This window comes from Muscardinus avellanarius (assembly GCF_963383645.1).
Source record: "Muscardinus avellanarius genome assembly, chromosome: 17".
NCBI classification, from domain to species: Eukaryota; Metazoa; Chordata; class Mammalia; order Rodentia; family Gliridae; genus Muscardinus; species Muscardinus avellanarius.
Window position 1 is genome coordinate 3,959,009 of NC_137803.1, and position 21,596 is coordinate 3,980,604.

Below are 21,596 nucleotides of genomic sequence, written 5' to 3' on the forward strand. Positions count from 1 at the left end.
AGCCTGTGAAAATACACGCAGCCTCTGGCTGGGAGAACTGGTCACGGAGGGACTGAACAGACCTGCCGGCCATTGACAGTGGTACCCAACTCCCCAAGACCTCTTGCATTCAGGGAATACCTAAGTGTTCCTTAGATCCCAGCATCCCTGGACCTAGGCTTCACAGTTCCTGGGGACTTCTACCACGGAGCCAGCCACAGATGAAAGTTAACCCAGCCCTCAGAAAAAAGGAGGTTGGGAAAGCCAGGCATAGTGGCGCACGCTTGTAATTCCAGCATTTGGCAGACTGAGACAGGAGGATCACGGTTCGCAGCCAGCTTCAGCTACTTTTCGAGGCCCTTTGCAACTCAGTGAGACCCTGTTTCAAAATGAAGAATAAAAAATAGGGCTGGGGGGTGTGGCTCGGAGATAGAATGCCCTGGGTTCCATCCCCAGTACCGTAAAAAAAAAAAGAAAAAGAAAAGAAAGGAAGTTGGGAATCAGCTCTCGAGGGACAATTCCAGGACTTCCAGGACTCCTTATCAGGACCGAAACATTCAGTTATCGCTAAGCTCCGAAGGGATCTTGAGAAGTTTGGGCACAGGGCCCGCAGGAGGGCCAGGGGAGGGGGCTGGCACGTAATTCGCACTGAATAAGCTTTGGTGTGGAGCCTGAGAGCGGGGGTGGGGCGCGCAACCTCGCGGACTCTCTTCTGGATCAAGGTTTGGGAGGCCGGGGGAGTAGCTCTTGGGCGTGTGGGGGCCGGGGCCGGGGTGCGGGGGGCGGCTCGGAGGCCCGGTGCCCGCTCGCCTAGGTGACCACGGGGATATGGACATTGGAGCTTGCTTCCCAGGCACACACAGGCAGGTTCAGACACCTTGGCAAGCGCTTTCTCTTCGCCTGGGTTCGGGAAGTGTTGGCACGCGTCCCTTTTTGCTGGAGAAGGACGCCCGAGTTCTGGGCAGCCTGGGAGGTGCCGGTTTGATGGCGGGCCGTGGGAAGGGGCGTGCCGGGTCGTCCCAGACCTTAGGAGCGTCCCCAACCCCATCTTTACAAGTCCCACGGTCCCACTCCAGAGAGGGAGCAGAAGAAAGCCGAATTGGGGTCGCACTTGGAGAGGGATACAAAGCTGCCGCCTTAAGCTTGGCGAGGGGCTTTGGGGGGGGGTCCTGTAACACGATAGGTGTGCAGCGAGCTCGGGCGCTGGCTGCGGCTGGGAGAAGGGGCATTTAAGGACGCGCTGACCCGGGAGCCTGCAGCCCCGAAAGGAGCCCGGGAATCTCTCTGCGGGTCTTGGGGGGCCGAGCGGTGGCGTCCAGCGCGCAGACCCGCCCGCGGGGCTCCCGGCCGGCCCCCTCCCCCCGCGCCCCGCCCCCGCCCGCCCGCGGCGCCCGAGCCCAGGCCGGAGCGGGAGCGGCGCTGGCCATGGCCGGGGCCCGGGGCGCGCGGTGCCGGCGCTGCGGGCGGGGCGCGCTGCTGGCCTGCGCCGCGTGGACGGCGGGCTGGGTGCTGGCGGCCGCGCTGCTGCTCCGCGCGCACCCGGGCGTCCTCTCCGAGCGCTGCACCGACGAGAAGAGCCGGCGCATCCTGGCCGCGCTGGTAGGTCCCGCGCTGGGGGGTCGCGGACCGGGGGCATCTCCGCGGCCGGGCACCCGCTCCTGCCCGCCGGGCTGCGGCATCGCCGCGCGCACCCCGTCCCGGGGACCTGGTCCCGACGCCCGCGGGAAAGCCGAGGCGCACGACCTGGGGTCTCGGCCCGGGAGACCTCGGGGAGCGCACGGGGATGGCCCTCCCTGGTCTCCAAAATTGGTACTTTGTCCCAAGACTGCTCCGGCCCCACTCGCCCCCGATTCTGCTGGGCCAGGTGAAAGTTTGCGGGTCGGTTCCTGGTCTCCGGTGCGGGCGTCCAGTGTCGGGTGGCCGGACCCTGGGAGTGGGCTAGTGCCTGGGAGGACCCCGCCTCTGTCCCCTGGGCTCCCCGTCCCTAGGCCAGCCGCCCCGTCACCTCCCTCTTGCAGAGCCCCGTGCAGATGGCTGGTGGCCGCCTCCTCCCGGCGCCTGGAAGCCGAGCCCCTCCGCAGTGGTGGTCCGTGGGAACCCGGCCCAGCGCCGCGGTCCTGAGCTTGCTGGCCCTGCGGCCCGGGCTGGCTCCCCCAATGCGGCTCCTAATGCAGGAGGCCTGCGGCCCCTTAGGGAAAGGCACACTTGGCTTCGCAGAGTTTTTTGCTTTCTGGGCCCGGTGCCTCCAAAGGGAATGCTGGCCTTGGTTTGGAACACCGGCTGCTCCTGAGTCTTCCGGTTGGGTGCGAAAGGTCCTGCGCAGTGGTATCTGGAATCTAGGTAGCCATCCTAAGAGGACATAGAGCGGAGGAGACAGAGTGGCTCCTGATGTTGGGGTTCTTGAGTGGTTAGCCCTTCCCCACAATAGCCGCCGTCTAAGCCTTTGGCTTGAAAGGCGATCTGTTTTCTAAGAAATCTCCAGGAAACACGCGGGAAGTGTTCAGTCTGATTTCTTACCTATGGACATTTGGCTTGTTTGCCATCGCAGATTTTGAAATGCGGCAGCTTGAAGGTTTTAAAGTGAGTAAATGATTTTTAAAGTGAGATTGGGGAAATTAAATAACTCAATCCAGCCATGTTTCCTAACTGAATGGGACTCTTGACCTGAGAGTGAATGGTATTTTGGTGAGGTGCTCTCAGGAGGCGTTGGCCGCTATTTGGGTGAGACAGTTATCACAGACTCTCTCCACCCGCCCCTCCGCTGCCGCACTGAGTGCTAGCAAGTTTGTGAGGGCTCACTGGTTTTCTCTGGAGCCCATCTCAAAGTCCTTTTTACCTCTATTTTATTTTATTTTATTTTATTTTATTTTATTTTTAGCTGCTCGACTAAGGTAAACAAACCAACATTGAGAGTTTGGCTAGGACCCAGTTACACATTTAATGTAATAATCTTTTGGATTAAAATAAATACCAGTTTTAGCCAGGCGTGCTGGTGCACACTTGTAATCCCAGCATTCGGGAGGCTGAGACAGGAGGATCCGTGTTCACGGCCAGCCTCAGCTACTTAGTGAGGCCCTTTGCAACTCAGTGAGATCCTGCTTCAAAGAAAAGAATAAAAATGGGGCTGGGGGTGGAGATCGGAAGTAGAATGCCCCTGGGTTCCATGTCCCTGGGTCTCATCCCCAGTACTGCCAAAACAACAACAACAACAAAACACCAGTTTCCATTTATTTGTCTGTGGTTGAATGGGGAGTGGCCTAACGGAAATTAAATAGTCTGATACAACGTAATTAATTGCTCCTTGTAACTTTCCCAGCATTCCAGGTCCAAAATTCAAACCAATTCTGTTTGGACGCTTTGCCAGGACATCTCCGGCAGCAGCCACATGGAACGGTTTTTAGTCTGGCATGGCTGTGCCTATGAAGGCCCTCAGTCTTAACTGTAGCCACAGGATGACCTAGTAACCGGGTCTGTGACAGCGTCTCCCGTGCACCGGTGTGTCAGGAACAAACCGCAGGTGGTCCTCGTGAGTTTGTCGTCTGGCACACGCATGTGGAAGTTCTCTCTCCCCCTTTATTTCTGTCAGGTCTTTTTCTGAGTTTGCTCCGTGAGCCCTAGACAGCTCCCTGCTCGGCTTCTGCCTGGGACTCTAAATGAGGACCGGCTTAAATGTGACCCAGTCTCCGCGGCCCAGACGGTGCTGTGCTGGGCTGCCAAGCTGAGGCGGGCACTGTGGCTTCCGAGCTGAATTGAGCCTCTGTGTCCCGCTCCCGGCACTCCTCATTCTGTCTGGCTTTCATCCTACATAATAAAACTGGTTGTTATTTTCTCCAGACTCATTAGCTTTCATTCTGAGTACCGGAGCACAGAAGACAGGACTCTGCAGCCCAGCCAAAGGGAGGCTCTTGCTGGCAGAGCGGGAGTGTGGTGGATTCCCCACCCTGTTCCCAGGCCCTGCACCGCAGGTGGCATTGCGGCCTGCCTACCTGCTGGACACTGCAGCTCCTCAGGGGTCAGAGGACGAGGAAGGCCAGGGGTCTCCTGGTTCCCCCAAACCCGCCTCCTTCCTTCCGTGGGAGCTGACCACACACACTCCGGGGCAGGAGCCCTAGAATAGAGCCAACTGGGTTGTTTGCAAAGATTCACCCCCAGCTCTTGGAGCTCTGGGATTCCGCAGTCTGACCACACTGCTTCTCTTTCTGCAGCTTCGGAGCACACTCTGTAATCAGGAAACGGGCGCCGTCTAGTCGGCCGTCTGTGAGTTCGTTAGGGCCTTGCTTTTCAGCTACAGAGAAGGCTCAGCCAGATGAAGGGTATTCGGCAGTGCTGGCTCATTTCTGAGCCTGGCTTCTCCTCAAGCAGGCGGAGCTCATGCACAGGGCACAGCCACAGGGCACAGCCACAGGGCACAGCCACAGGACACATCCACAGGGCACACCCACAGGCACACCCACAGAGCACACCCACAGGGCACAGCCACAGGACACACCCACAGGGCACACCCTGAGGGCACATCCACAGGGCACACCAACAGGACACACCCACAGGGCACAGCCACAGGGCACACCCGCAGAGCACACCCACAGGGCACACCTGCAGAGCACACCCGCAGGGCACACCCATAGGGCACACCCACAGGGCACAGCCATAGGGCACACCCACAGGGCACAGCCATAGGGCACACTCACAGGCACACCCACAGGACACACCCACAGGGCATACCTGCAGAGCACACCAACAGGACACACCCACAGGGCACACCCACAGGACACACCCACAGGCACACCCACATCGGCAGAGCCACTTGGCTACGCGCATTCTGGTGGGCTCTGTGCCCAGCGCTTTGCTTGTATTATTTCGTTTAATCTCTTCCGCAGTGTCTGCGAGGCATTTGCTTTTAGTATTCCCATTTTGCAGTTGGCAAAACTGAGCTCCAGGAAAGTAAAGTACCTGTTTTATCATAAATTATTATTGCTTTCTATTTCTATTGTGCATTGTAGTCATACATCTGAATGGGGTACAAGACGGTGGAGAAGCACGTGCGCACCTCCTCCAATTCGCCCTCCCCAATTCCCGCCCCGTTCCCTCCCCTCCCTCCTCCTCAAGTTTGGCTTAGTGAGTGACTTTGATATGTTTGTTAATGCACATCTTGTGCATTAGAGAATTTCCCTCTTTCCCCTCCCATCCCCTCGGGAGGCCGCCTTCTTTGCTCCTCTATGGCTTCTCCTTCTCCGTCTAGAGTTCCTCCTATGACCATTCCCCCTAGCTTCTGCATTCTAGGGAGAGCATCTGATTTCTTATTTTTTGTGACTGACTAATCTCACTCAGCATAATGTTGTCCAGTTCCAGGTGCTGGTGGATGTAACTCAGTTCAGCTTTACACAGTGTGTGGAGGAGCCGGGCGACTCTGTGCAGCCTAGGCTTTTCCTCCAGGGAACACCCCAGGCCCTTACACAGGATATCCACCCCCATAGCATGTCATTTTCAAGGCACCTCAAAAATATTCCAGAGCCATGTTAAAAGAGGCTGAACCACCTAGTAGCTAGTCAGGTCTTAATGCGATTTGACGTCGTCCCTATGTTAGGGGTTCCTTTCAGCAGGGCAGGCTTATCTATCTTTCTTTGTGATGATAGAAACTGCCCCAGCAGGACCCAGCAGCTGGGGTCCACAGCCAGGAAGATCTCAGTGGCGAACAGCTCTTTCCTGAGTGCTCTGGCCACGTTTCCAGCAGAGAGAGAGCTTGCACGGCGGCGTGCCAGCCCATGGCTGAGATGCTACAGTGCACGCCGTGGCTGCTCCGGGTTGGGTTCCTCGTGAGGTGTGAATGCGGCTGACTGCACAGGACTTTAGTGTCCTTAACCGAAACAAACTCCTGAGGGGAGACCCAGCCCGTCAGCGGCGCCTCTGAGACCCTGCTACTGGTGTCCCAGACTAGAGCGAACAGGCTTTGTTTTTGCTTGTGAACCGTGATTACAGACGGGAAAGACACTAGGCGCAACCTCAAAGAATGCTTCTAACGAGAGCTGGGCTGATTGCACGCGAGCGTGCATTTGTATGTGTGCATGTGCGTCTGCGAGACACATAACCCCACTGTGAACCTCTACCTAAAAACATGCCAGAGGTGATGATGTGGAGATTTTAACTGTTGTTTGCTTTTAAGTCTAATGCTGGTGGATTTTACATACATGCACGTTTTGGCAGGGAATATACTTGTCTGAAAAAGTCCCACTTTAAAAATGGACTTAAATAAACTGCCTTTTTTTTTCAGCCCTGGGAAACGAACCCAGGGTCTCATGCATGCGAGGGAAGTGCTCTTCCACTGAGCTACTTATACCCCCATCCCTAAATAAGCTACTTTTATTGGGTTAAAAATAGCTAATTCAGGTCGGGCGTGGGGGTGCACGCTTATAATCCCCACGCTTGGGAGGCAGAGACAAGAGGATCGCGCAGGTTCGAAGCCAGCCTCCCTGGCTTAAGAGACCCTGTTTCCAAATAAAAATATAAAATAGGTCTGGGAGTGTAGACGGTGTTTCCAGGAACCCCTGTACCACACATACACACAAAAGCTAATTCACCTGGGTATGGTGGTACATGCCTATAATTCCAGTACTTGAGAGTCTGAAACAGGGGAATCTCAGGTTCCGGGATAGCCTCAGCAATGTAGTGAGACTCTATCTCTTCAAAATAAAAAAATGGCTGAGGGTATAGCTTGGAGGTAGAACACCTCTGGGTTAATTTCCTAGCAACCCCCCCATACAGCCCAAAAGCTGACGTTTTGCTATTGAAAATTGAACCTAGGGGTATTCTATCTCTGACTACAACCCCAGATTTATTTTTAAGTTTTATTTTGAAACAGGGTCTCACTAGGTTGATGGAGTCTCACTACTTTCCGAGGCTGTCCTTGAACCTGTGATCCTCCTGTCTTAAGCCTCCCAAGTACAGGGATGACAGGCGTGCGACACCAAGCCCAGATACAGAAAGCTAATTTGACAGGATTTGCCAAATGCGTGTCACTGTCATAAGGAACCACGTTACGGTGGGAGACTGTAAAGCACCGATCAAAGTACAAAAAGGTGGAAGCTCGGCTGTTGTCGCTCATGTGATGAGAGGTTCTAATCGCCTCTTGAACTTGTATATTGAGTTGGCTTTTTAGGGCATTCTGGGTTCGGTCTTTCTCTGTGGCCAGCGGGCACAGACATGAGGGACACCCGAGTACTAATGTGGCAGCGGTAACCAGCTGCGGCCGCACCGCCTGCGTGAGACGGGCAGAGGCTGGGATGCCAAGCGCACCTCACCTAAGGGACGGGAGCAGAGACCAGCTCTGTACTAATCGCCCCTCTGCACACCTCTTAGTACGTGCTTTGCTTTAGTAAGTTACTTCTCATGTCAGACGAGGCGAGCGGGGACTGAAAGGTTAGGTCAGATCCCGCGCCCTCCCGTGTCCAGCGGGCAAGCGCAGGTTTGCCCCGCACCCCATTTCTGCGCTTCCTGATACTCAGCATCCCAGCAAGAAGCCAGCCCTGTGGGGAAGGCTCGTAGGAGCCAATGTGCTGATTCCCGAAAAACAGCCCAAATTAATGGTCCCCTTCAAACCCCAGAGGCTGATGCCAGCTCAGTGATAGTACCATTGCTCAAAGTGTCTCACAACCCTGTCTGAAATTGCCTTCCAAGTTGGCTGGGGCAAAATGCACATTTCAGCTTGGTTCCAATGCAGTCGTGTGTAACACACTGCTCCGGGACCCAACACACACCACGTTCACATCGCTGTTATCTAAGGAGAGCTGGGAGGCGAGAGGGAGACCAGAACCCCCAGGGGGCCGGGCAGCTCCCCAGGGAGGTGGATGTGCCTTAACGCATGCGTACACACATGCATGTGGTGTCGGCAGAGGGGCTGGAGAGTGGATCCAGGGGCATTCTACCTTTGAGCTATATCCTCAGCCCTATTTTATTTTGAAACAGGCTCACTAAGTTGCTGAGGCCCTCTCTCAGTCTCGGAGGCTGGCCTTGAACGTGTGATCCTCCGTCTCAGCCTCCCAAGTACTGAGATTTACAGGTGTGCACCACCATGCCCAGCTCCAGGGAGATGGATTCAAAGTGTGCAGTCTTCAGATGGAGACACACAAGGAAACGGCATTTTTTAATTTTTTTTTTTTTTTTTTTTTTTTTTTTTGCGGGTCTGGGGATAGAACCCAGGGGCATTTGACCTCTGAGCCACACCCCCTGCCCCATTATTTATTTATTTATTTATTTATTTATTTATTTATTTAGTGGTACTTGGGGTGGAACCCAGGGGCTTTTCTACCTCTGGGCTATGTTCCCAGACTTATTTTATATTTTATTTGGAAACAGGGTTTCACTAAGCTGCTGAGAACCTCACTCAGTAGATGAGGCTGGCCTCGAACCTGTGCAATCCTTCTGTCTCAGCCTCCCAAGCTCTGGGATTACAAGCATGTACCACCATGCCCAGCTTATTCTTTATTTTGAAACAGGTTCTCACTAAGTTGTGGAGGGCGTCACCAAGTAGCTGAGGCTGGCTGCGAACTGCGATCCTTGGGTCTCAGACTCCTGAATGCTGGGATTACAAGTGTGTGCCAGCACGCCTGGTGGGAAATGGCACTTTTGATAGAACTCCCAGCCAGCCTGTCTCATGGCACACACTTTAATTTCGCTCTCTACTCTGCTGGAGCCTGCCTCATTCTTGAAAATGGGATGCTGCTTGGAAGCTCGGGCTGGGCCTTTGCTTGGAGTTCCTGAAGCGGAGCCCTCACCCTCAGTGTCTGCTGGGCAGGCTTTACTTCATCTGTCCCAATTGCATCTCTCCCAGGAAGGACCCCCCGCCCCCACACCATCCTCATAAGCAGGCTGAGGTGTGGACAGGAGCGGGCACTGTCGGAGGCCACTGTGTCCTTGACCTCGTTGGCCTGGCCGAGCATCCTGTGACACGGTCTCCTTGTCCTCCTGGTACAGGACAATGTGGGAGCCTCGGCCTGCCCCAGAGCTGAGCCCTGCTGTGCATCCTGCTTGGACGCCTCACACTTAGAGCCCTTCTGAAGTGTCAGAGGCAGTGCTCACTTCCGTGCTCTGAGCTGAGCCCTGCTGGCTGCAGTCAGTGACCCCAAAGGCTCACACGCGGCTGGGTTAATTTGGGGAGCAGGTGCTGTTCTCTGTAGACGGAGACGGAGCCACCAAATTGGCAATCGATCCCCGATCCTGGTGAGACGGAGATGGCTTCTGGTCCTGCAAGTGTCCCTCCTGGCTCCTGGCGCTGGAGTCTGAAGCTCAGATGAGGAGAGGGAAGGTTCTGCCAATCAGCAGAAAGCCTCCTCCCTCCTGGGCTCACAGGCCAATGGAAGCCAGCTCCTGCGGAGCCTCCCCACTCTGCACCTCCCTCCTGGGGCCTCAGCCTTCAGGACCCAGTCTTCTCTCCCCTCTCTTCCTTGGAACTCGGGGACTCTGGAGCTCCCAGCTCGGGTCACCTCCCCTTACCTGCACCTGGGTTCTCTTTCCTCCTCCTCCTCCTGTTCCTCCTCCTCCTCCTCCTCCTCCTCCTCCTCCTCCTCCTCCTCCTCCTCCTCCTCCTCTTCTCCTCCTTCTCCTCCTTCTCCTTCTCCTCCTTCCTCCTTCCTCCTTCCTCCCTCCTCCTCCTCCTCCTCCTCCTCCTCCTCCTCCTCCTCCTCCTCCTTCTCCTTCTCCTTCTTCTTCTGTACTGGGGTTCCTGGAAACCCTTCTACCTCCGGGCTATACATCCAGACCTATTTTATTTGGAAACAGAGTCTCTTAAGCCAGTGCGGCTGGCTTTGAACCTGCAGGATCCTCCTGTCTCCGCCTCCCAAGTGTGGGGATGACAAGCGTGCGCCACCACGCCCGGCTCTTCTTTTTTAAAATATATTGTTCAGTACCTGTTGCAACAATACCTTTCAGTGAATTACAAATGTGGGAACGCTAGAAACACGTTTGTGGGATTGAATCTAACCATTCGGGGACCCTCATTTACTATACAAGGAAATAAAAAAGTGTCTGTGATAGAGATGGTTTATTATAGAGATGTGGAACTCTGTAAATACCGGATGACGTAAGAAAAAAAGCCAGGCATGGTGGTGTACGCTCGTAACCCCAGCATTCGGGAGGCTGAGACCCGAGGATCGCGGTTCTAGGACAGCCTCAGCTACTTAGTGAGGCCCTTTGTAACTCAGTGAGACCCTGTTTCAAAATAAAGAATAAAAAAAATAGGGCTGGATGTAGCTTGGAGGTAGGATGCCCCTGGGTTCCATCCCAGTACCACAAAAAGAAAGAAAGAAAGAAAGAAAGAAAGAAAGAAAGAAAGAAAGAAAGAAAGAAAGAGTAGAAAAAAAAGAGAAGGAAACGCCTTAGGATGAAGGCCTTTGCTACTTCTGCACCTTCCGCCTCCTCGCATCCTGGTCCTTTGGCCTCGCGTTTCTCCACCCTTCCTCTCAAGACTGTCCTGAAAGGTCCCTGTGCAGCCTGATGTGCGCTTTTCTTACGAGGGCCGTTTGGAAGCCATCATAAGCAAAGTGGCCAGCAGGAGGGGTCCTGGTCCTTTTCTGTGCTCATTCTGTGACCCTACCTGGGGAAGAGGTACCAAGGTCAAACTCCACCTCCTGTTAAGTTCCAAGGAGAGTGTAGTGTGTGCACATGACTGTCATGTGTGTGCATGTGTGTCTGGGCGTGGATGTGCTCCTCAATACAGCTTCCATATGGGTCTTGAGTTTTCTTTGTACACGCATAAAATAAGACATTTATTATGCCAAAGAACAGATTTGATTCATTTTCTCAAAACGCTAAAATAGCACATGGCAGAGTAATTCAGCACACAATACAAATTGATATATGCAGTCAGTTATTCCCAAAAGGGTCTTGAGTTTTCTGAAGACCAAAAGTCCAGCCAAGACAACGTAGCATCCGCTGGCTGGAGGGCGGGGCTCATGACTGTCCATCTACAGAGCTCTATTCCCGCAGCACCTCACTCAGCAGCTGTGCTCCTGCCCCGCAGAGACGTGAAGCCGGGGTGCCTAGCACTCGCGGGTGGCCAGAGTTGAGAGCCACTAGCCTGGGCCAGCGCTTTTTTCTGACTCAGGTTTTTTCAGAGCCCCAATGCCACAGAGGATCAGCTCCTGGCATCCAGGCGCAGTGCTGCTCTAAAGATCTGACCCTTCACCCTATCGAGAGACGTAATCACTATGAGAGTCCCGACTAACTTGTGGAATTAGAGTTATCCCTTGGGATCATGGGGGATTATTTCTAGGGCCCCTGTGATACCCAAATCCAATCTGGGGGTACCACTTGTTATAAAAGCAGAGTCCTAGTTGCATATAACCTACCCACACCCTTTACTACATTTTATATCCTGTCTAGATTTCTCATGATGCCCAGCACAATATAAATGCTATATGAGCAGTATATTATATTGTTTAGGGAATAATGACAAAAAACCTCTGTATGTCCAGCACAGATATAAATTGTTAAAAGTATTTTGGATGGAGCACACAGATCCAGAGAGCCGTCTACACTCATCCACCCAAGTGGCTGTTCACATCTAGGAGGTTTCTTTCTGCAGCTGGATTACAAGTCCCTCTCCCGCCACCCGCAGTGCAGGGACCAACCTGCGCCTTCCCCCGACCCAGCCCAGCAATGGCCTGCCCAGTCCCGCTGTAACCCACTGCTCCCTTCTTTCTAGTGCCAGGACTACCAAGGTGGCTGGCTCATGGGCGACTTGTGTGAGGATCTGTGTGTGGCGGGGGAGCTACTGTACCAGCGCTGCCTGTACTACGAGCGTGGTAAGAAGGTGCTGCAGGCCCAGTGGCGAGGCCGGCCCGTGGTCCTCAAGTCCAAGAAGGAGGCCTTCTCCAGCTTCCCGGCCCTTGGTCTGCTGGAGGAAGCTGGCCGGGGGGCCCAGGGCTTCCCCGAAGCTGACCTCCTCCTGGTGGTGGCTGGGGAGGTCAAGAATGCCCTAGGCTTGGAGCTGCCCAACAGCAGCATGGCGCCCCTGTGGCCTGGCCAGCGGGGCCCTGGCTGGCAGCGGCAGCTGGCCAGCGCCTGGTCGCTGCTCCAGCAGGAGGAGTATGTGTACTTCAGCCTGCTGCAGGACTTGAGTCGCCACGTGCTGCCCGTGCTGGGCTCCTGCGGCCACTTCTACGCAGTGGAGTACCTGGCCGCAGGCAGCCCCCACCACAGTGCCCTCTTTCCGCTGGAGGAGGCCGCCCCCCGAGGTGGCCAGGCCCAGGCCCGGGCCGTCAGCCGCATCGCTCTCAGCTTCCTGGACATGGTGAGCCATTTTGACCATGATTTCTCCCACCGGCTTCACCTCTGTGACATCAAGCCTGAGAACTTCGCCATCAGGAGGGACTTCACGGTAAGCGAGAGTGTGCGGGGCAGGGGCGTGGGGAGACCGCGGAGCTTTGGGGTGCGCGGGGCTGGCGCAGCGAGATTCTGGCTTCAGGAGGCAAAATGCTGTGACCATGATACTGGTAACCTCAGATAGCTCTGTCTTCTGGGCCTCTTCCTTACGGGTGTTGGTGAAATAATTTTTTTTTTTTGGTAGTACTGGGGATGGAACCCAGGGGCTTTCTATGTCCAAGCTACATTCCCAGACCTACTTTATATTTTATTTGAAAATAGGGTCTCACTAAGTTGTCGAGAGCCTCACTCAGTAGCTGAGGCTGTCTGTGAACCGCCATCCTCCTGTCTCAGCCTCCCAAATGCTGGGATTACGAGTGTTCGCCACCACGCTTGCCTTTCTTTTTCAATTGGTACGTTGTAGTCACACATCTTAATGGGGTACACGATGGTGGAGGCACACATGCACACGTCACTCATTCAGCCATTCCCCGGTTCCCACCCCATTTTCTCCCCCTCCCTCCTTCTCACGTTTGGCTTAGTAATTGGCTTTTGTATGTGTGTGAATGTACATCATGTATATTAGGGAGTTTCCCTCCTCCCTCCTCCCATCCTCTCAGTGAGGGCGCCTCACTTGCTCATCTATGGTTTCTCCTTCTTCGTCTAGAGTTCCTCCTGTGACCCATTTTCTCCCTAGCGTCCTCATATTATGGAGAGCATCTGATTTTTTTACTTCTCGTGACTGACTGATCTCACTTAGCATAATGTTTTCCAGTTCCCTACAAATGATGTAATTTCGCTCTTTATGGCTGAGTAAAATTCCATTGTGCACATGCCCCATAGTTTTGTAATCCATTCATCTGTTGATGGACATCTTGGCTGGTTCCATAGTTTGGCAATTGTGACTTGTGCGGCTATGAATATAGACACGCATGGATTAGTTTGGTAGTTTGGCAATACCACTTCAGGGCATCTGCCCAAAAGAATGGAAACCAAACTACCAAACTAATGCAGTATTTTCCAATACTTTCCTTTTGGAGAGGTTCTAGCTAGTTTCTAGTCCATGTGCAAGGCTTCTAGAGCACCCAGATGGCTCTAGTGCCTGCCACAGGGATGCCCCGGGTGACTGCCTGCTGTGGCACCACCTGCAGGGAAGGGCCATCTGTGTTCCTTCCCTCTCTGGGCAGCAAGAGAGACATGAGGTGAGAAGAGGGCCCTCAGCGTCCCTGCCCCTCCAGGCCGGCTTAGCCCTGCCACCCCTGAGGCCGGCCTGGGTGTCTGCCTGTTCAGGTGCCGGGCCCCCAGTGGGGAGTGCTGACAAGGTACCCTGGTGTGTTGGCATGGGCACTGGGGAGGGGCTGCGCTCAGGATCCCCTTCCTGGAACGGCCTGGCTCTGATGCTGCAAGGGCCGGCAGGTGGACGACAGTAAGCAGTCATGGTGGGTGCTGGCTCACGGTGGGCCGCTGCTCTTCCTCTTCTGCTGCGTCAATGGCGGGTGGCACAGGGGTGACATGCCTTTTTGGTGGTACTGGGGGTGGAACCCAGAGGCTTTCTACCTCTGGGCTATACTCCCAGACCTTTTTTTAAAATATTTTATTTGGAAACAGGGCCTCACTAAGTTACTGAGAGCCTCACTAAGTAGCTGAGGCTGGCTTAGAACCCGTGCGATCCTCTTGTCTCAGCCTCCCAAGCGCAGGTGTTACAAGCATGCACCACCACGCCTGGCTGGGGTGACATGCCTTTTTAGAGAAGCGTGAAGTCTAGACAGCTGCTCCTGCCACCTGTACCCATCCCACATCTAACCCAGCTTCCATCCCACAAAGGACATCATAGCACGTGGCTCTCACCACATTGTCCTGATGTCCTGCCCTGGCCGCCCTCGAGGGTTGACAAGCCTGGGGTGGCTCCAAGTGTGACAGAGACAAAGCCGGGAGGTTTAGGCAGGTTCTAGAACATCCCAGAAGGCTCCAGGGGGGTCTTCATGCAGGGCAGGGAGCTCTGTAGGAGCTTGGCTGGCTTGTGGTGCTCTGAGCACCACGCTTTATCCTTGGGTAAAGTCCTGAGTGATCCTCCAGCCCCTGGCTTGAGAGGACACCTCAGTTGTGCCTCCAGCATCTTGCACATGGTAGGCATGAACACTGCTTCTCACCTGACCCATGCTGCGTTCCCTCCAGCCAGCAGCTCAGTGGGTGCAGATGGGGAGGGCCGCGGGAAAGGGTTCCCCCCACCAATCACTAATCTCAGCGCTCTTGAAGACACTCACACTCGAGTCAACTATTTTACCTAAGATTTCATGATTTTTTTTCCATTTTTTGTGGTATTGGGGATGGAACCCAGGGGTATTTTATTCTTTATTTTGAAACAGGGTCTCACTGAGTTGCAAAGAGCTTCACTAAGTAGTAGTTGAGGCTGTCCACAAATCACGATCCTCCTGTCTCAGACTCCCAAATGCTGGGATTAAAGTGTGCGCCACCACATCAAGCTAAGATTTACAACTTTTTTTTTTTTTTTTTTTTTGTGGTATTAGGGATGGAACCCAGGGGAATTCTCCCTCTGATTACATACCCAGCCTTACTTTTTCTTTTCTTTCTTTCTTTCTTTCTTTCTTTCTTTCTTTCTTTCTTTCTTTCTTTCTTTCTCTCTCTCTCTCTCTCTCTCACGTTTTGGTGGTACTGGGGTTCCTGGAAACCCTTCTACCTCCTGGCTACACTCCCAGACCTATTTTTTAAATATATTTTTACTTGGAAACAGGGTCTCAGGCTGGCTTAGAACATGCGTGATCCTCCTGTCTCCACCTCCCAAGTGCGGGGATTACAAGCCTCCTTTATTTTGAAACAGGGTCTCATTGAGTTGCAAAAGGCCTCGCTAAGTAGTAGCTGAGGCTGTTCTTGAGCCGTGATCCTCCTGTCTCAGCTCCCCAAATGCTGGGATTAAGCATGCACCACTATGCCTGGCTAAGATTTTACAACTTTTAAGTGAAAAACAGCAGGCTCTCAGTTGTTAGAAATGAGCATTCTCAGGTTCCTTCCCAGATCTACTGAGTGGGGGGGTGAGATGTCAGCAATCTGTGTTTTGAGAACATCTCCTGCCCAGTGGCTCTGGCTGTGTTCCAGTTTGAGAAGAGGGGCTCAGGGTCCTGGTGGGTGCATCCTGCCTTTGGTCCTGGGTCACTCCGTTGCCCTGTGGAGGGAGGCATGCCTTATGGAGGATGTTCAAGCATCCAGGACTCCAGGTCTCCCCCTCCTGCAGGCCAGGGCCCCCTGCAGGTCTTGAGACTTGGTGACCCCAAACTGTCATTAGCCAGTGTTCCTTCTGAGCAAGTGATGTTTTCCTGCTCTGGAGGTTGAAAATGGAGACTGAGATTTGGACAGCTTCATTCAGTGGAGAATAAATGCATCCTCATTGGTCTTTCTATTCTGATGCCTGAGAAACCTTGAAGGTGTAACGTGAGTGATTTCACAAAAGAAGAGCTTCATAATTCTGGTGTTACGGAAACATCACGCATTTTTTTTCTATTCGTGTTGTTATTATTCTTATTTTAGGTGCAAGGGGTTGTGATTGCAAGAGCCGTAATTCATTCTAGGCTGCCCAGTATAAATTAAAAACTAAATCAGGCTCTGCCTGGGAGACGAGAAGGAAACTCAGTAACGGGAGAGAAGATCCAGGAGCTGAAATTCTACCTAGGTGCTCAGGGTGGGGGGGGGGGTTGCCAGAAATCATAGAAAGAGAAGAAGGGTCTCCTGGGCCTATTAGTAAATTATAAAGGCAATTGATTCGCTAGCATAGCCCTCTTTGAATTCGAGTGTACCGATCAGGCTACATAATGAAATTAGCACTTGATTTTGGCTAGATAATAAGCAGGAAGGATTGATTAGTATGCTAAATTCTGTTTGCAGTGCCTACAATTAGTTGTTTGGCAAAACACCTTAAACAGAGAAACGTTCTCTGTCCTTTATTTTCATTATTTTGCATATATTTTGAAACAAATCATATTCCCTCCTGCTCTGTTTTACTAAATAATTTCCAAGAAGCTTTACTGACTTTCAGCATCAATCTTAAATTAAAGCAAAGTCACACACACACACACACACACACACACGGGGCGGGGGAGAGATAGAGATAGAGATAGAGAGCTAGACACACACACACACACACACACACACACACACACACACACACACGAGAAAGACCAGAACCAGGGAATGGCACCTTATGATGCAAACAATTGAGGAACAAATCAATCCTTTTCTGAGATGTTACCACAGAGGAGAGGAAGGCTGATATTCTAGGCTGACCTGTGAAGGCTTGTGAAATGTCACCAACTCCATCAGATCCGTCAAGTTTCCTAACAGCATCTTAATACCTCCAAGCTATAAGTCATTTGACTTGGGAAGCCTCCAGGTTTTCTCAGATTTGAGCTCATTTTTTTCTGTTGTATCCAGGTGGTGGAGGAAAATCTGCATAATTTGGAAGTTATTCTTTTACTGTTTTTGAAGCCTATTTGGTTTGATGCCAAGAAGATAAATCTGAAATTCCAGGGGGCTTGAAGTTCTCCTGTTGACAAAGGAACTTAGCGGTTGATCTTGATGGATCAGGACCCAAACACATCCATCCTAATTTGAGTAATTTACAATTTCCCCATATTTTATTTAATGATCAGATGGAAACCTGTTGACTTCAGTAATGAATTCCATAAACCTTAGATACCCACCCATTTCTATACCATTGCTACAGACCTGACACTCAAATGTAGCTTTGTTTTATTGTTTATAGCCATGGGGATAGATCATCTGTATTTCACTACTTTTATAATCTTGACCTTTGAAGGTATGAAAGAGTTGTGAAATTGTCACAATGAAAATGGAGTTTCTTGTGTCAACACTAACAACCACAAAGAAGTAAATAAAGCCAGGAGGTTATACAGGAAGGATGATTATGCATGATTGTCTGAGAGTAACTATCACAAAAGACTGTCAAAAAATACAACAGTGCAAAAGCAACCTCAGCCTTACACAAAAAGTACTTCTGCACGGACATCTGCCCAGCAACTGTCTGTTCAACCGTGGACCGACGCCACAACTGTTATTAATTATCATGACCAAAGATTATTGTTTCAAAATATCTGACATAATCCTCATTGTTGTCTTTAAAAACTCCTCCCTGCCCCAGCTTCTTTGCACATGCCCATGGTTTGCTATGGCATGCACATTTCCACCACAATGCCAGTCCCAAGTAAGTGGATATATTCTTTCTTCATGCGGTACTAGGGATTTAACATAGGAGCATTCTACCTCCAAGCTATATCCCCAGCCCTATTTTTTATTCTTTATTTTGAAACAGGGTCTCATGGAGTTGCAAAGGGCCTCACTAAGTAGCTGAGGCTGTCTGTGAACCCAGATCCTCCTGTCTCAGCCTCCCGTATGCTGGGATTACAAGCGTGCACCATCACACCTGGCTAATGTCTGTATTTTTTAGATAATTTTTTGTTATTTAGGTTGACAAAGGTCAGAGACTAAAGTAATATAGTGACAGAAGGAACATTCTTTGTTTAACATTCAGAGATTCAACATTTAAAGCTGAGAAAATGTTCAAAGATAAAAGGTAATATTTGTCATTATGGTTCCAAATCCTAGGCTTTATCTGGAGATAGTAAAGGTTCTTTATGCAGTTAAAACGTTGCCATATAATCTATGATAACTGCTCATGTCAAAGAAAACGCATGTAAACTCTTTGGTGGGGAAGAGCCAGCCCCCAGGTGTGGCCCGGGCTTTCCTCTTGGCCAGCAGAGCCCTGCGGACACCTTCAGGCTGGAGAAGGATGCTCACAAGGACGAGAGGGAGCCCTTGAATGGGCTCCATTTGCAGAGCCCATGGGTGTCAAACGTTGACCACCGGGCTGCTGTTTTGATTACAGGTGGTGGCTATTGACGTAGACATGGCCTTTTTTGAGCCTAAAATGAGGGAGATTCTTGAGCAAAATTGCACAGGAGATGAAGATTGCAATTTCTTCGACTGTTTTTCCAAGTGTGATCTGCGAGTGAATAAGTGTGGGGCTCAGCGCGTTAACAGCAACCTGCAGGTAAGAGCTAGTGAGCGCGGGCTGGGGAGGCACCCGTGTCCAAAATGGGGCCTCTCTCTGCGGCTTCTGCCCTCCAGCCGCACTGGAGCCTCCCAGCGGGGCTGAAGGCGGAGAGGCTGTCTAGCATCTGGGCTCCAGGCTCAGTAAGGCAGGACCCTGGAGTTCTTTGTCGTTACCTACCCCATGGGGTGGTTGGTCAAGTAACTCCTAGGGTCTGGCTGATAGAGGTCCCAGTGAAGCCCAGCATGGAACGTCCTCTTCTCAGCAGCTGCAACTGAGCCCCGGGCTGGGAGGGCAGTTCCGCCTGGGTCCAGCACAATCCCTCTCACACGCACAAAGAATGAGAGCCCGGAGACTAGGCCATCAGGGATGACCGGCAACAGAGCACCGCAGTCCTGAGAATGGGACAGACTGGAGCAGCGGCCGGACAAGCAGCCCAGTGCACAGGCAGGTCAGGGCAGCAGGCGGCTCTGCAATGGGAAAGGAGCCAGCCAGGTCCCGGGACCAGCAGGCAGTGGGAATGGGTTCTGGCTTCAGGCAGTCAAATGGAATCCCGAGGCGATCCACATGGGAGGTTGGATACCCACCAGTAAGAAATCAGCTTTCTACCCTCCCTTGCAGCTCTCAGGTGGATGAGGGGGAACCTGGGCCCATAGATGCTGACCATAACCTGCAAGAGGTCCGAGTCAGGGCAGAGTGGGGAGGGCAGAGTGCTGGGCTGCCAGCACTTACCTGGGCTCTAACCCACACTTCCTCCTTCTTCTTCTTCTTCTTTTTTTTTTTTTTTGGTACTGGAAATTGAACCCACGAATGTTCTAACTTCAGGCTACACCCCCAGCCCTTTTAATTTAATTTAACTTTTGTGTGTGGTACTGGGAATGGAACCCAGGGGGATTCTACCTCCTAGCTCCACCCCCAGCCCCATTTTTTATTCTTTATTTTGAAACAGGGTCTCACTGAGTTGCTTAGGGCCTCACAAAGTAGCTGAGGCTGTCCATGAACTGCGATCCTCCTGTCTCAGCCTCCTGAATGCTGGGATTACATGCGTGCATCACCAAGCCCAGCTTAATTTTAAAAAATTGAAAGAGGTTCTTGCTAGGTTTCTAAGGCTGGTCTCCAACCTGCAATCCTCCTGTGTCAGCCTCCTAAGTACTGAGATTATAGGTGTGCACCACCACACCCAGCTTCTGGACTCTTTAATGTGACCCCACATTCTCGGTGGGTCTGTCATGAAATCTCTTTCCTTCAGCTGTTAGAACAAGATGATTTTCTTTTGAGTATCTATATTACCTGCGAGCCCATCTACAAAATAGGAACACATCTAATTTTTGCTCCATACTGAGACTAAGGTCACATCTTTGTATAGAAAGGGCTACTATGGATTCATTTAGAGGCCAGGAAGACTCAAGGAAAATGAGCAAGAAAGAAAGAACAGATGCCACCGACAAATGGCCAAAGAACGTGGAAAGTTAATCTGATCATTCAAAGACATGCAAATTAAATCCAATGATATTGAATTGCTTTTGCCAATCGGAACTTGTCGTGAACATGCTATTAATTAGCAGTGGCAGCTTCAGGGAAATAGATAAACGTCTAAATTGTTATAAGTGAGTCTCTCTGCAGGATTGCGGATGTTGGAAATGTTCATGGTGAGTAATTTCACTTGTCCTCATACCCGATTATTGCTTTGGCATATGGTCCTAGAAGTGAAATTGTACATTCTTTAAGAATATGAGATAACTATGAAGTACTGCCGGGCGTGGTGGTACACACTTGTCATCCAGCATTCTGGAGGCTGAGCCCGGAGGATCGTGGTTCGCAGACAACCTCCGCTACTTAGTGAGGCCCTCTGCAACTCAGTGAGACCCTGTTTCAAAATAAAGAATAAAAAATGGGGCTGGGGGGTGTAGCTCAGAGGTAGAATGCCCCTGAGTTCCATCCCCAGTACCGCAACAAACAAACACTATTTGCAATTGCCTTTTCAGACCAGGAGGGTAGTGAAGGACAGAGGAGGATCCATTCACTACCAGGGGCAGTGAAGGATGGGTGGGAGCCCCCACTTAGGACTGCCCTTGGTTCATCAGAGCCCCTTTGCTAAGGAGCTGCATCTAGTGCGTGGCCTGTGGGGAAAAGGCATGGCAGATATAAAGCTTAGCCCCTTTGACTCAGTAAGGGACAGCTCTGCAGGGGTTTCTTCCTCAGTTCCCTGGGGTGGGACCCCTGAGAACACCCCTAACAAATTTCTGCATCCACAGCTCCATCTTAGAGTCTACTTCCCCGAAAACAAACCCAAAGTAAGGGGCAGATATCCTTAAGATATAGAAAGCACCTGCAAATTAATACAAAAGAGGTCAATGGCCTGATAGGGATTTGGGCTTAGCCGTTCAGTGTCCCCCACCCCTCATCTTCAGAGACGCGTCCCATCTTCTTTGAAGCAGCACCCAGAACTTTCCCTTCTGCGCTGGGGCTAGAAATGGAGTTTCCCAGCTCCCAGGGAGAAGCCTCCAGCTCTGAGGCTTGGCATCCGCCGCAGCGCCCCCTAGAGGAGCAAAGGCGTGCCTGCGGATCTGGGGAGTTTCAAGGGTGGCCTGCTGCCTGCTGTGACGACTCATCTTTCTTCCCTCAGGTTATCTGCGACAAGATATTCCGCCACTGGTTCTCCTCGACTCTCAGGAGCTCTGCCATACCCTTCCAGCTTCGGCGGCAGCTGCAGCAAGCCATCCGGGAGTGCACAGACACAGGGGGCCCGGCGGGGACCTGGACAGCCGCCCCCAACGTGTTCTGGAAGCTGCGCAGGCTCCTTCAAGCCACCCTGCGGGAGCTCCGTGAGACAGACAAGTAGCTACCCTCACCCGGAACGCGTCCACGCAGGAGGAGCAGCCTTCCAGGGATGTCTTCTGCAGTTGTCTGAGAGGAGCCATTTTCACTGTGCAGAGACTGCCCTGGTCTCAGCTGTGAACGGTTGCTGGAACTGCGGCTGTCCACCTCAGCTGCGATGCTGCTCTGCCCAGCCAGCTCACTCCAGTTTTGCCCTGATCTCCATTCTGAGACCTTGGGAATGTGAAACCAGGGTGGGACACATAGAATTTTACTACAGGGGCTCAGACAGGAAGCCCAAACCCAGCGAGCACCTGTGCACTTGTACTGGCCATGACAGCCATGGGCCCAGCCGCCCTTCCCTAAA

General features: G+C 52.2%; 1 protein-coding gene across 1 annotated transcript; it reads left to right on the forward strand.

The window, feature by feature from the left end:
• Positions 1–1,404: 1,404 nt before the first annotated feature.
• On the forward strand, positions 1,405–21,254 carry DIPK1C (divergent protein kinase domain 1C; the record flags this gene model as incomplete). The annotated part of the gene is made up of 4 exons (XM_080714441.1): positions 1,405–1,578; positions 11,675–12,349; positions 18,248–18,412; positions 21,039–21,254. 4 exons carry the CDS (start codon positions 1,405–1,407, stop codon positions 21,252–21,254), a joined length of 1,230 nt encoding a protein of 409 aa, XP_080570567.1.
• Between the last annotated feature and the right edge of the window lie 342 nt (positions 21,255–21,596).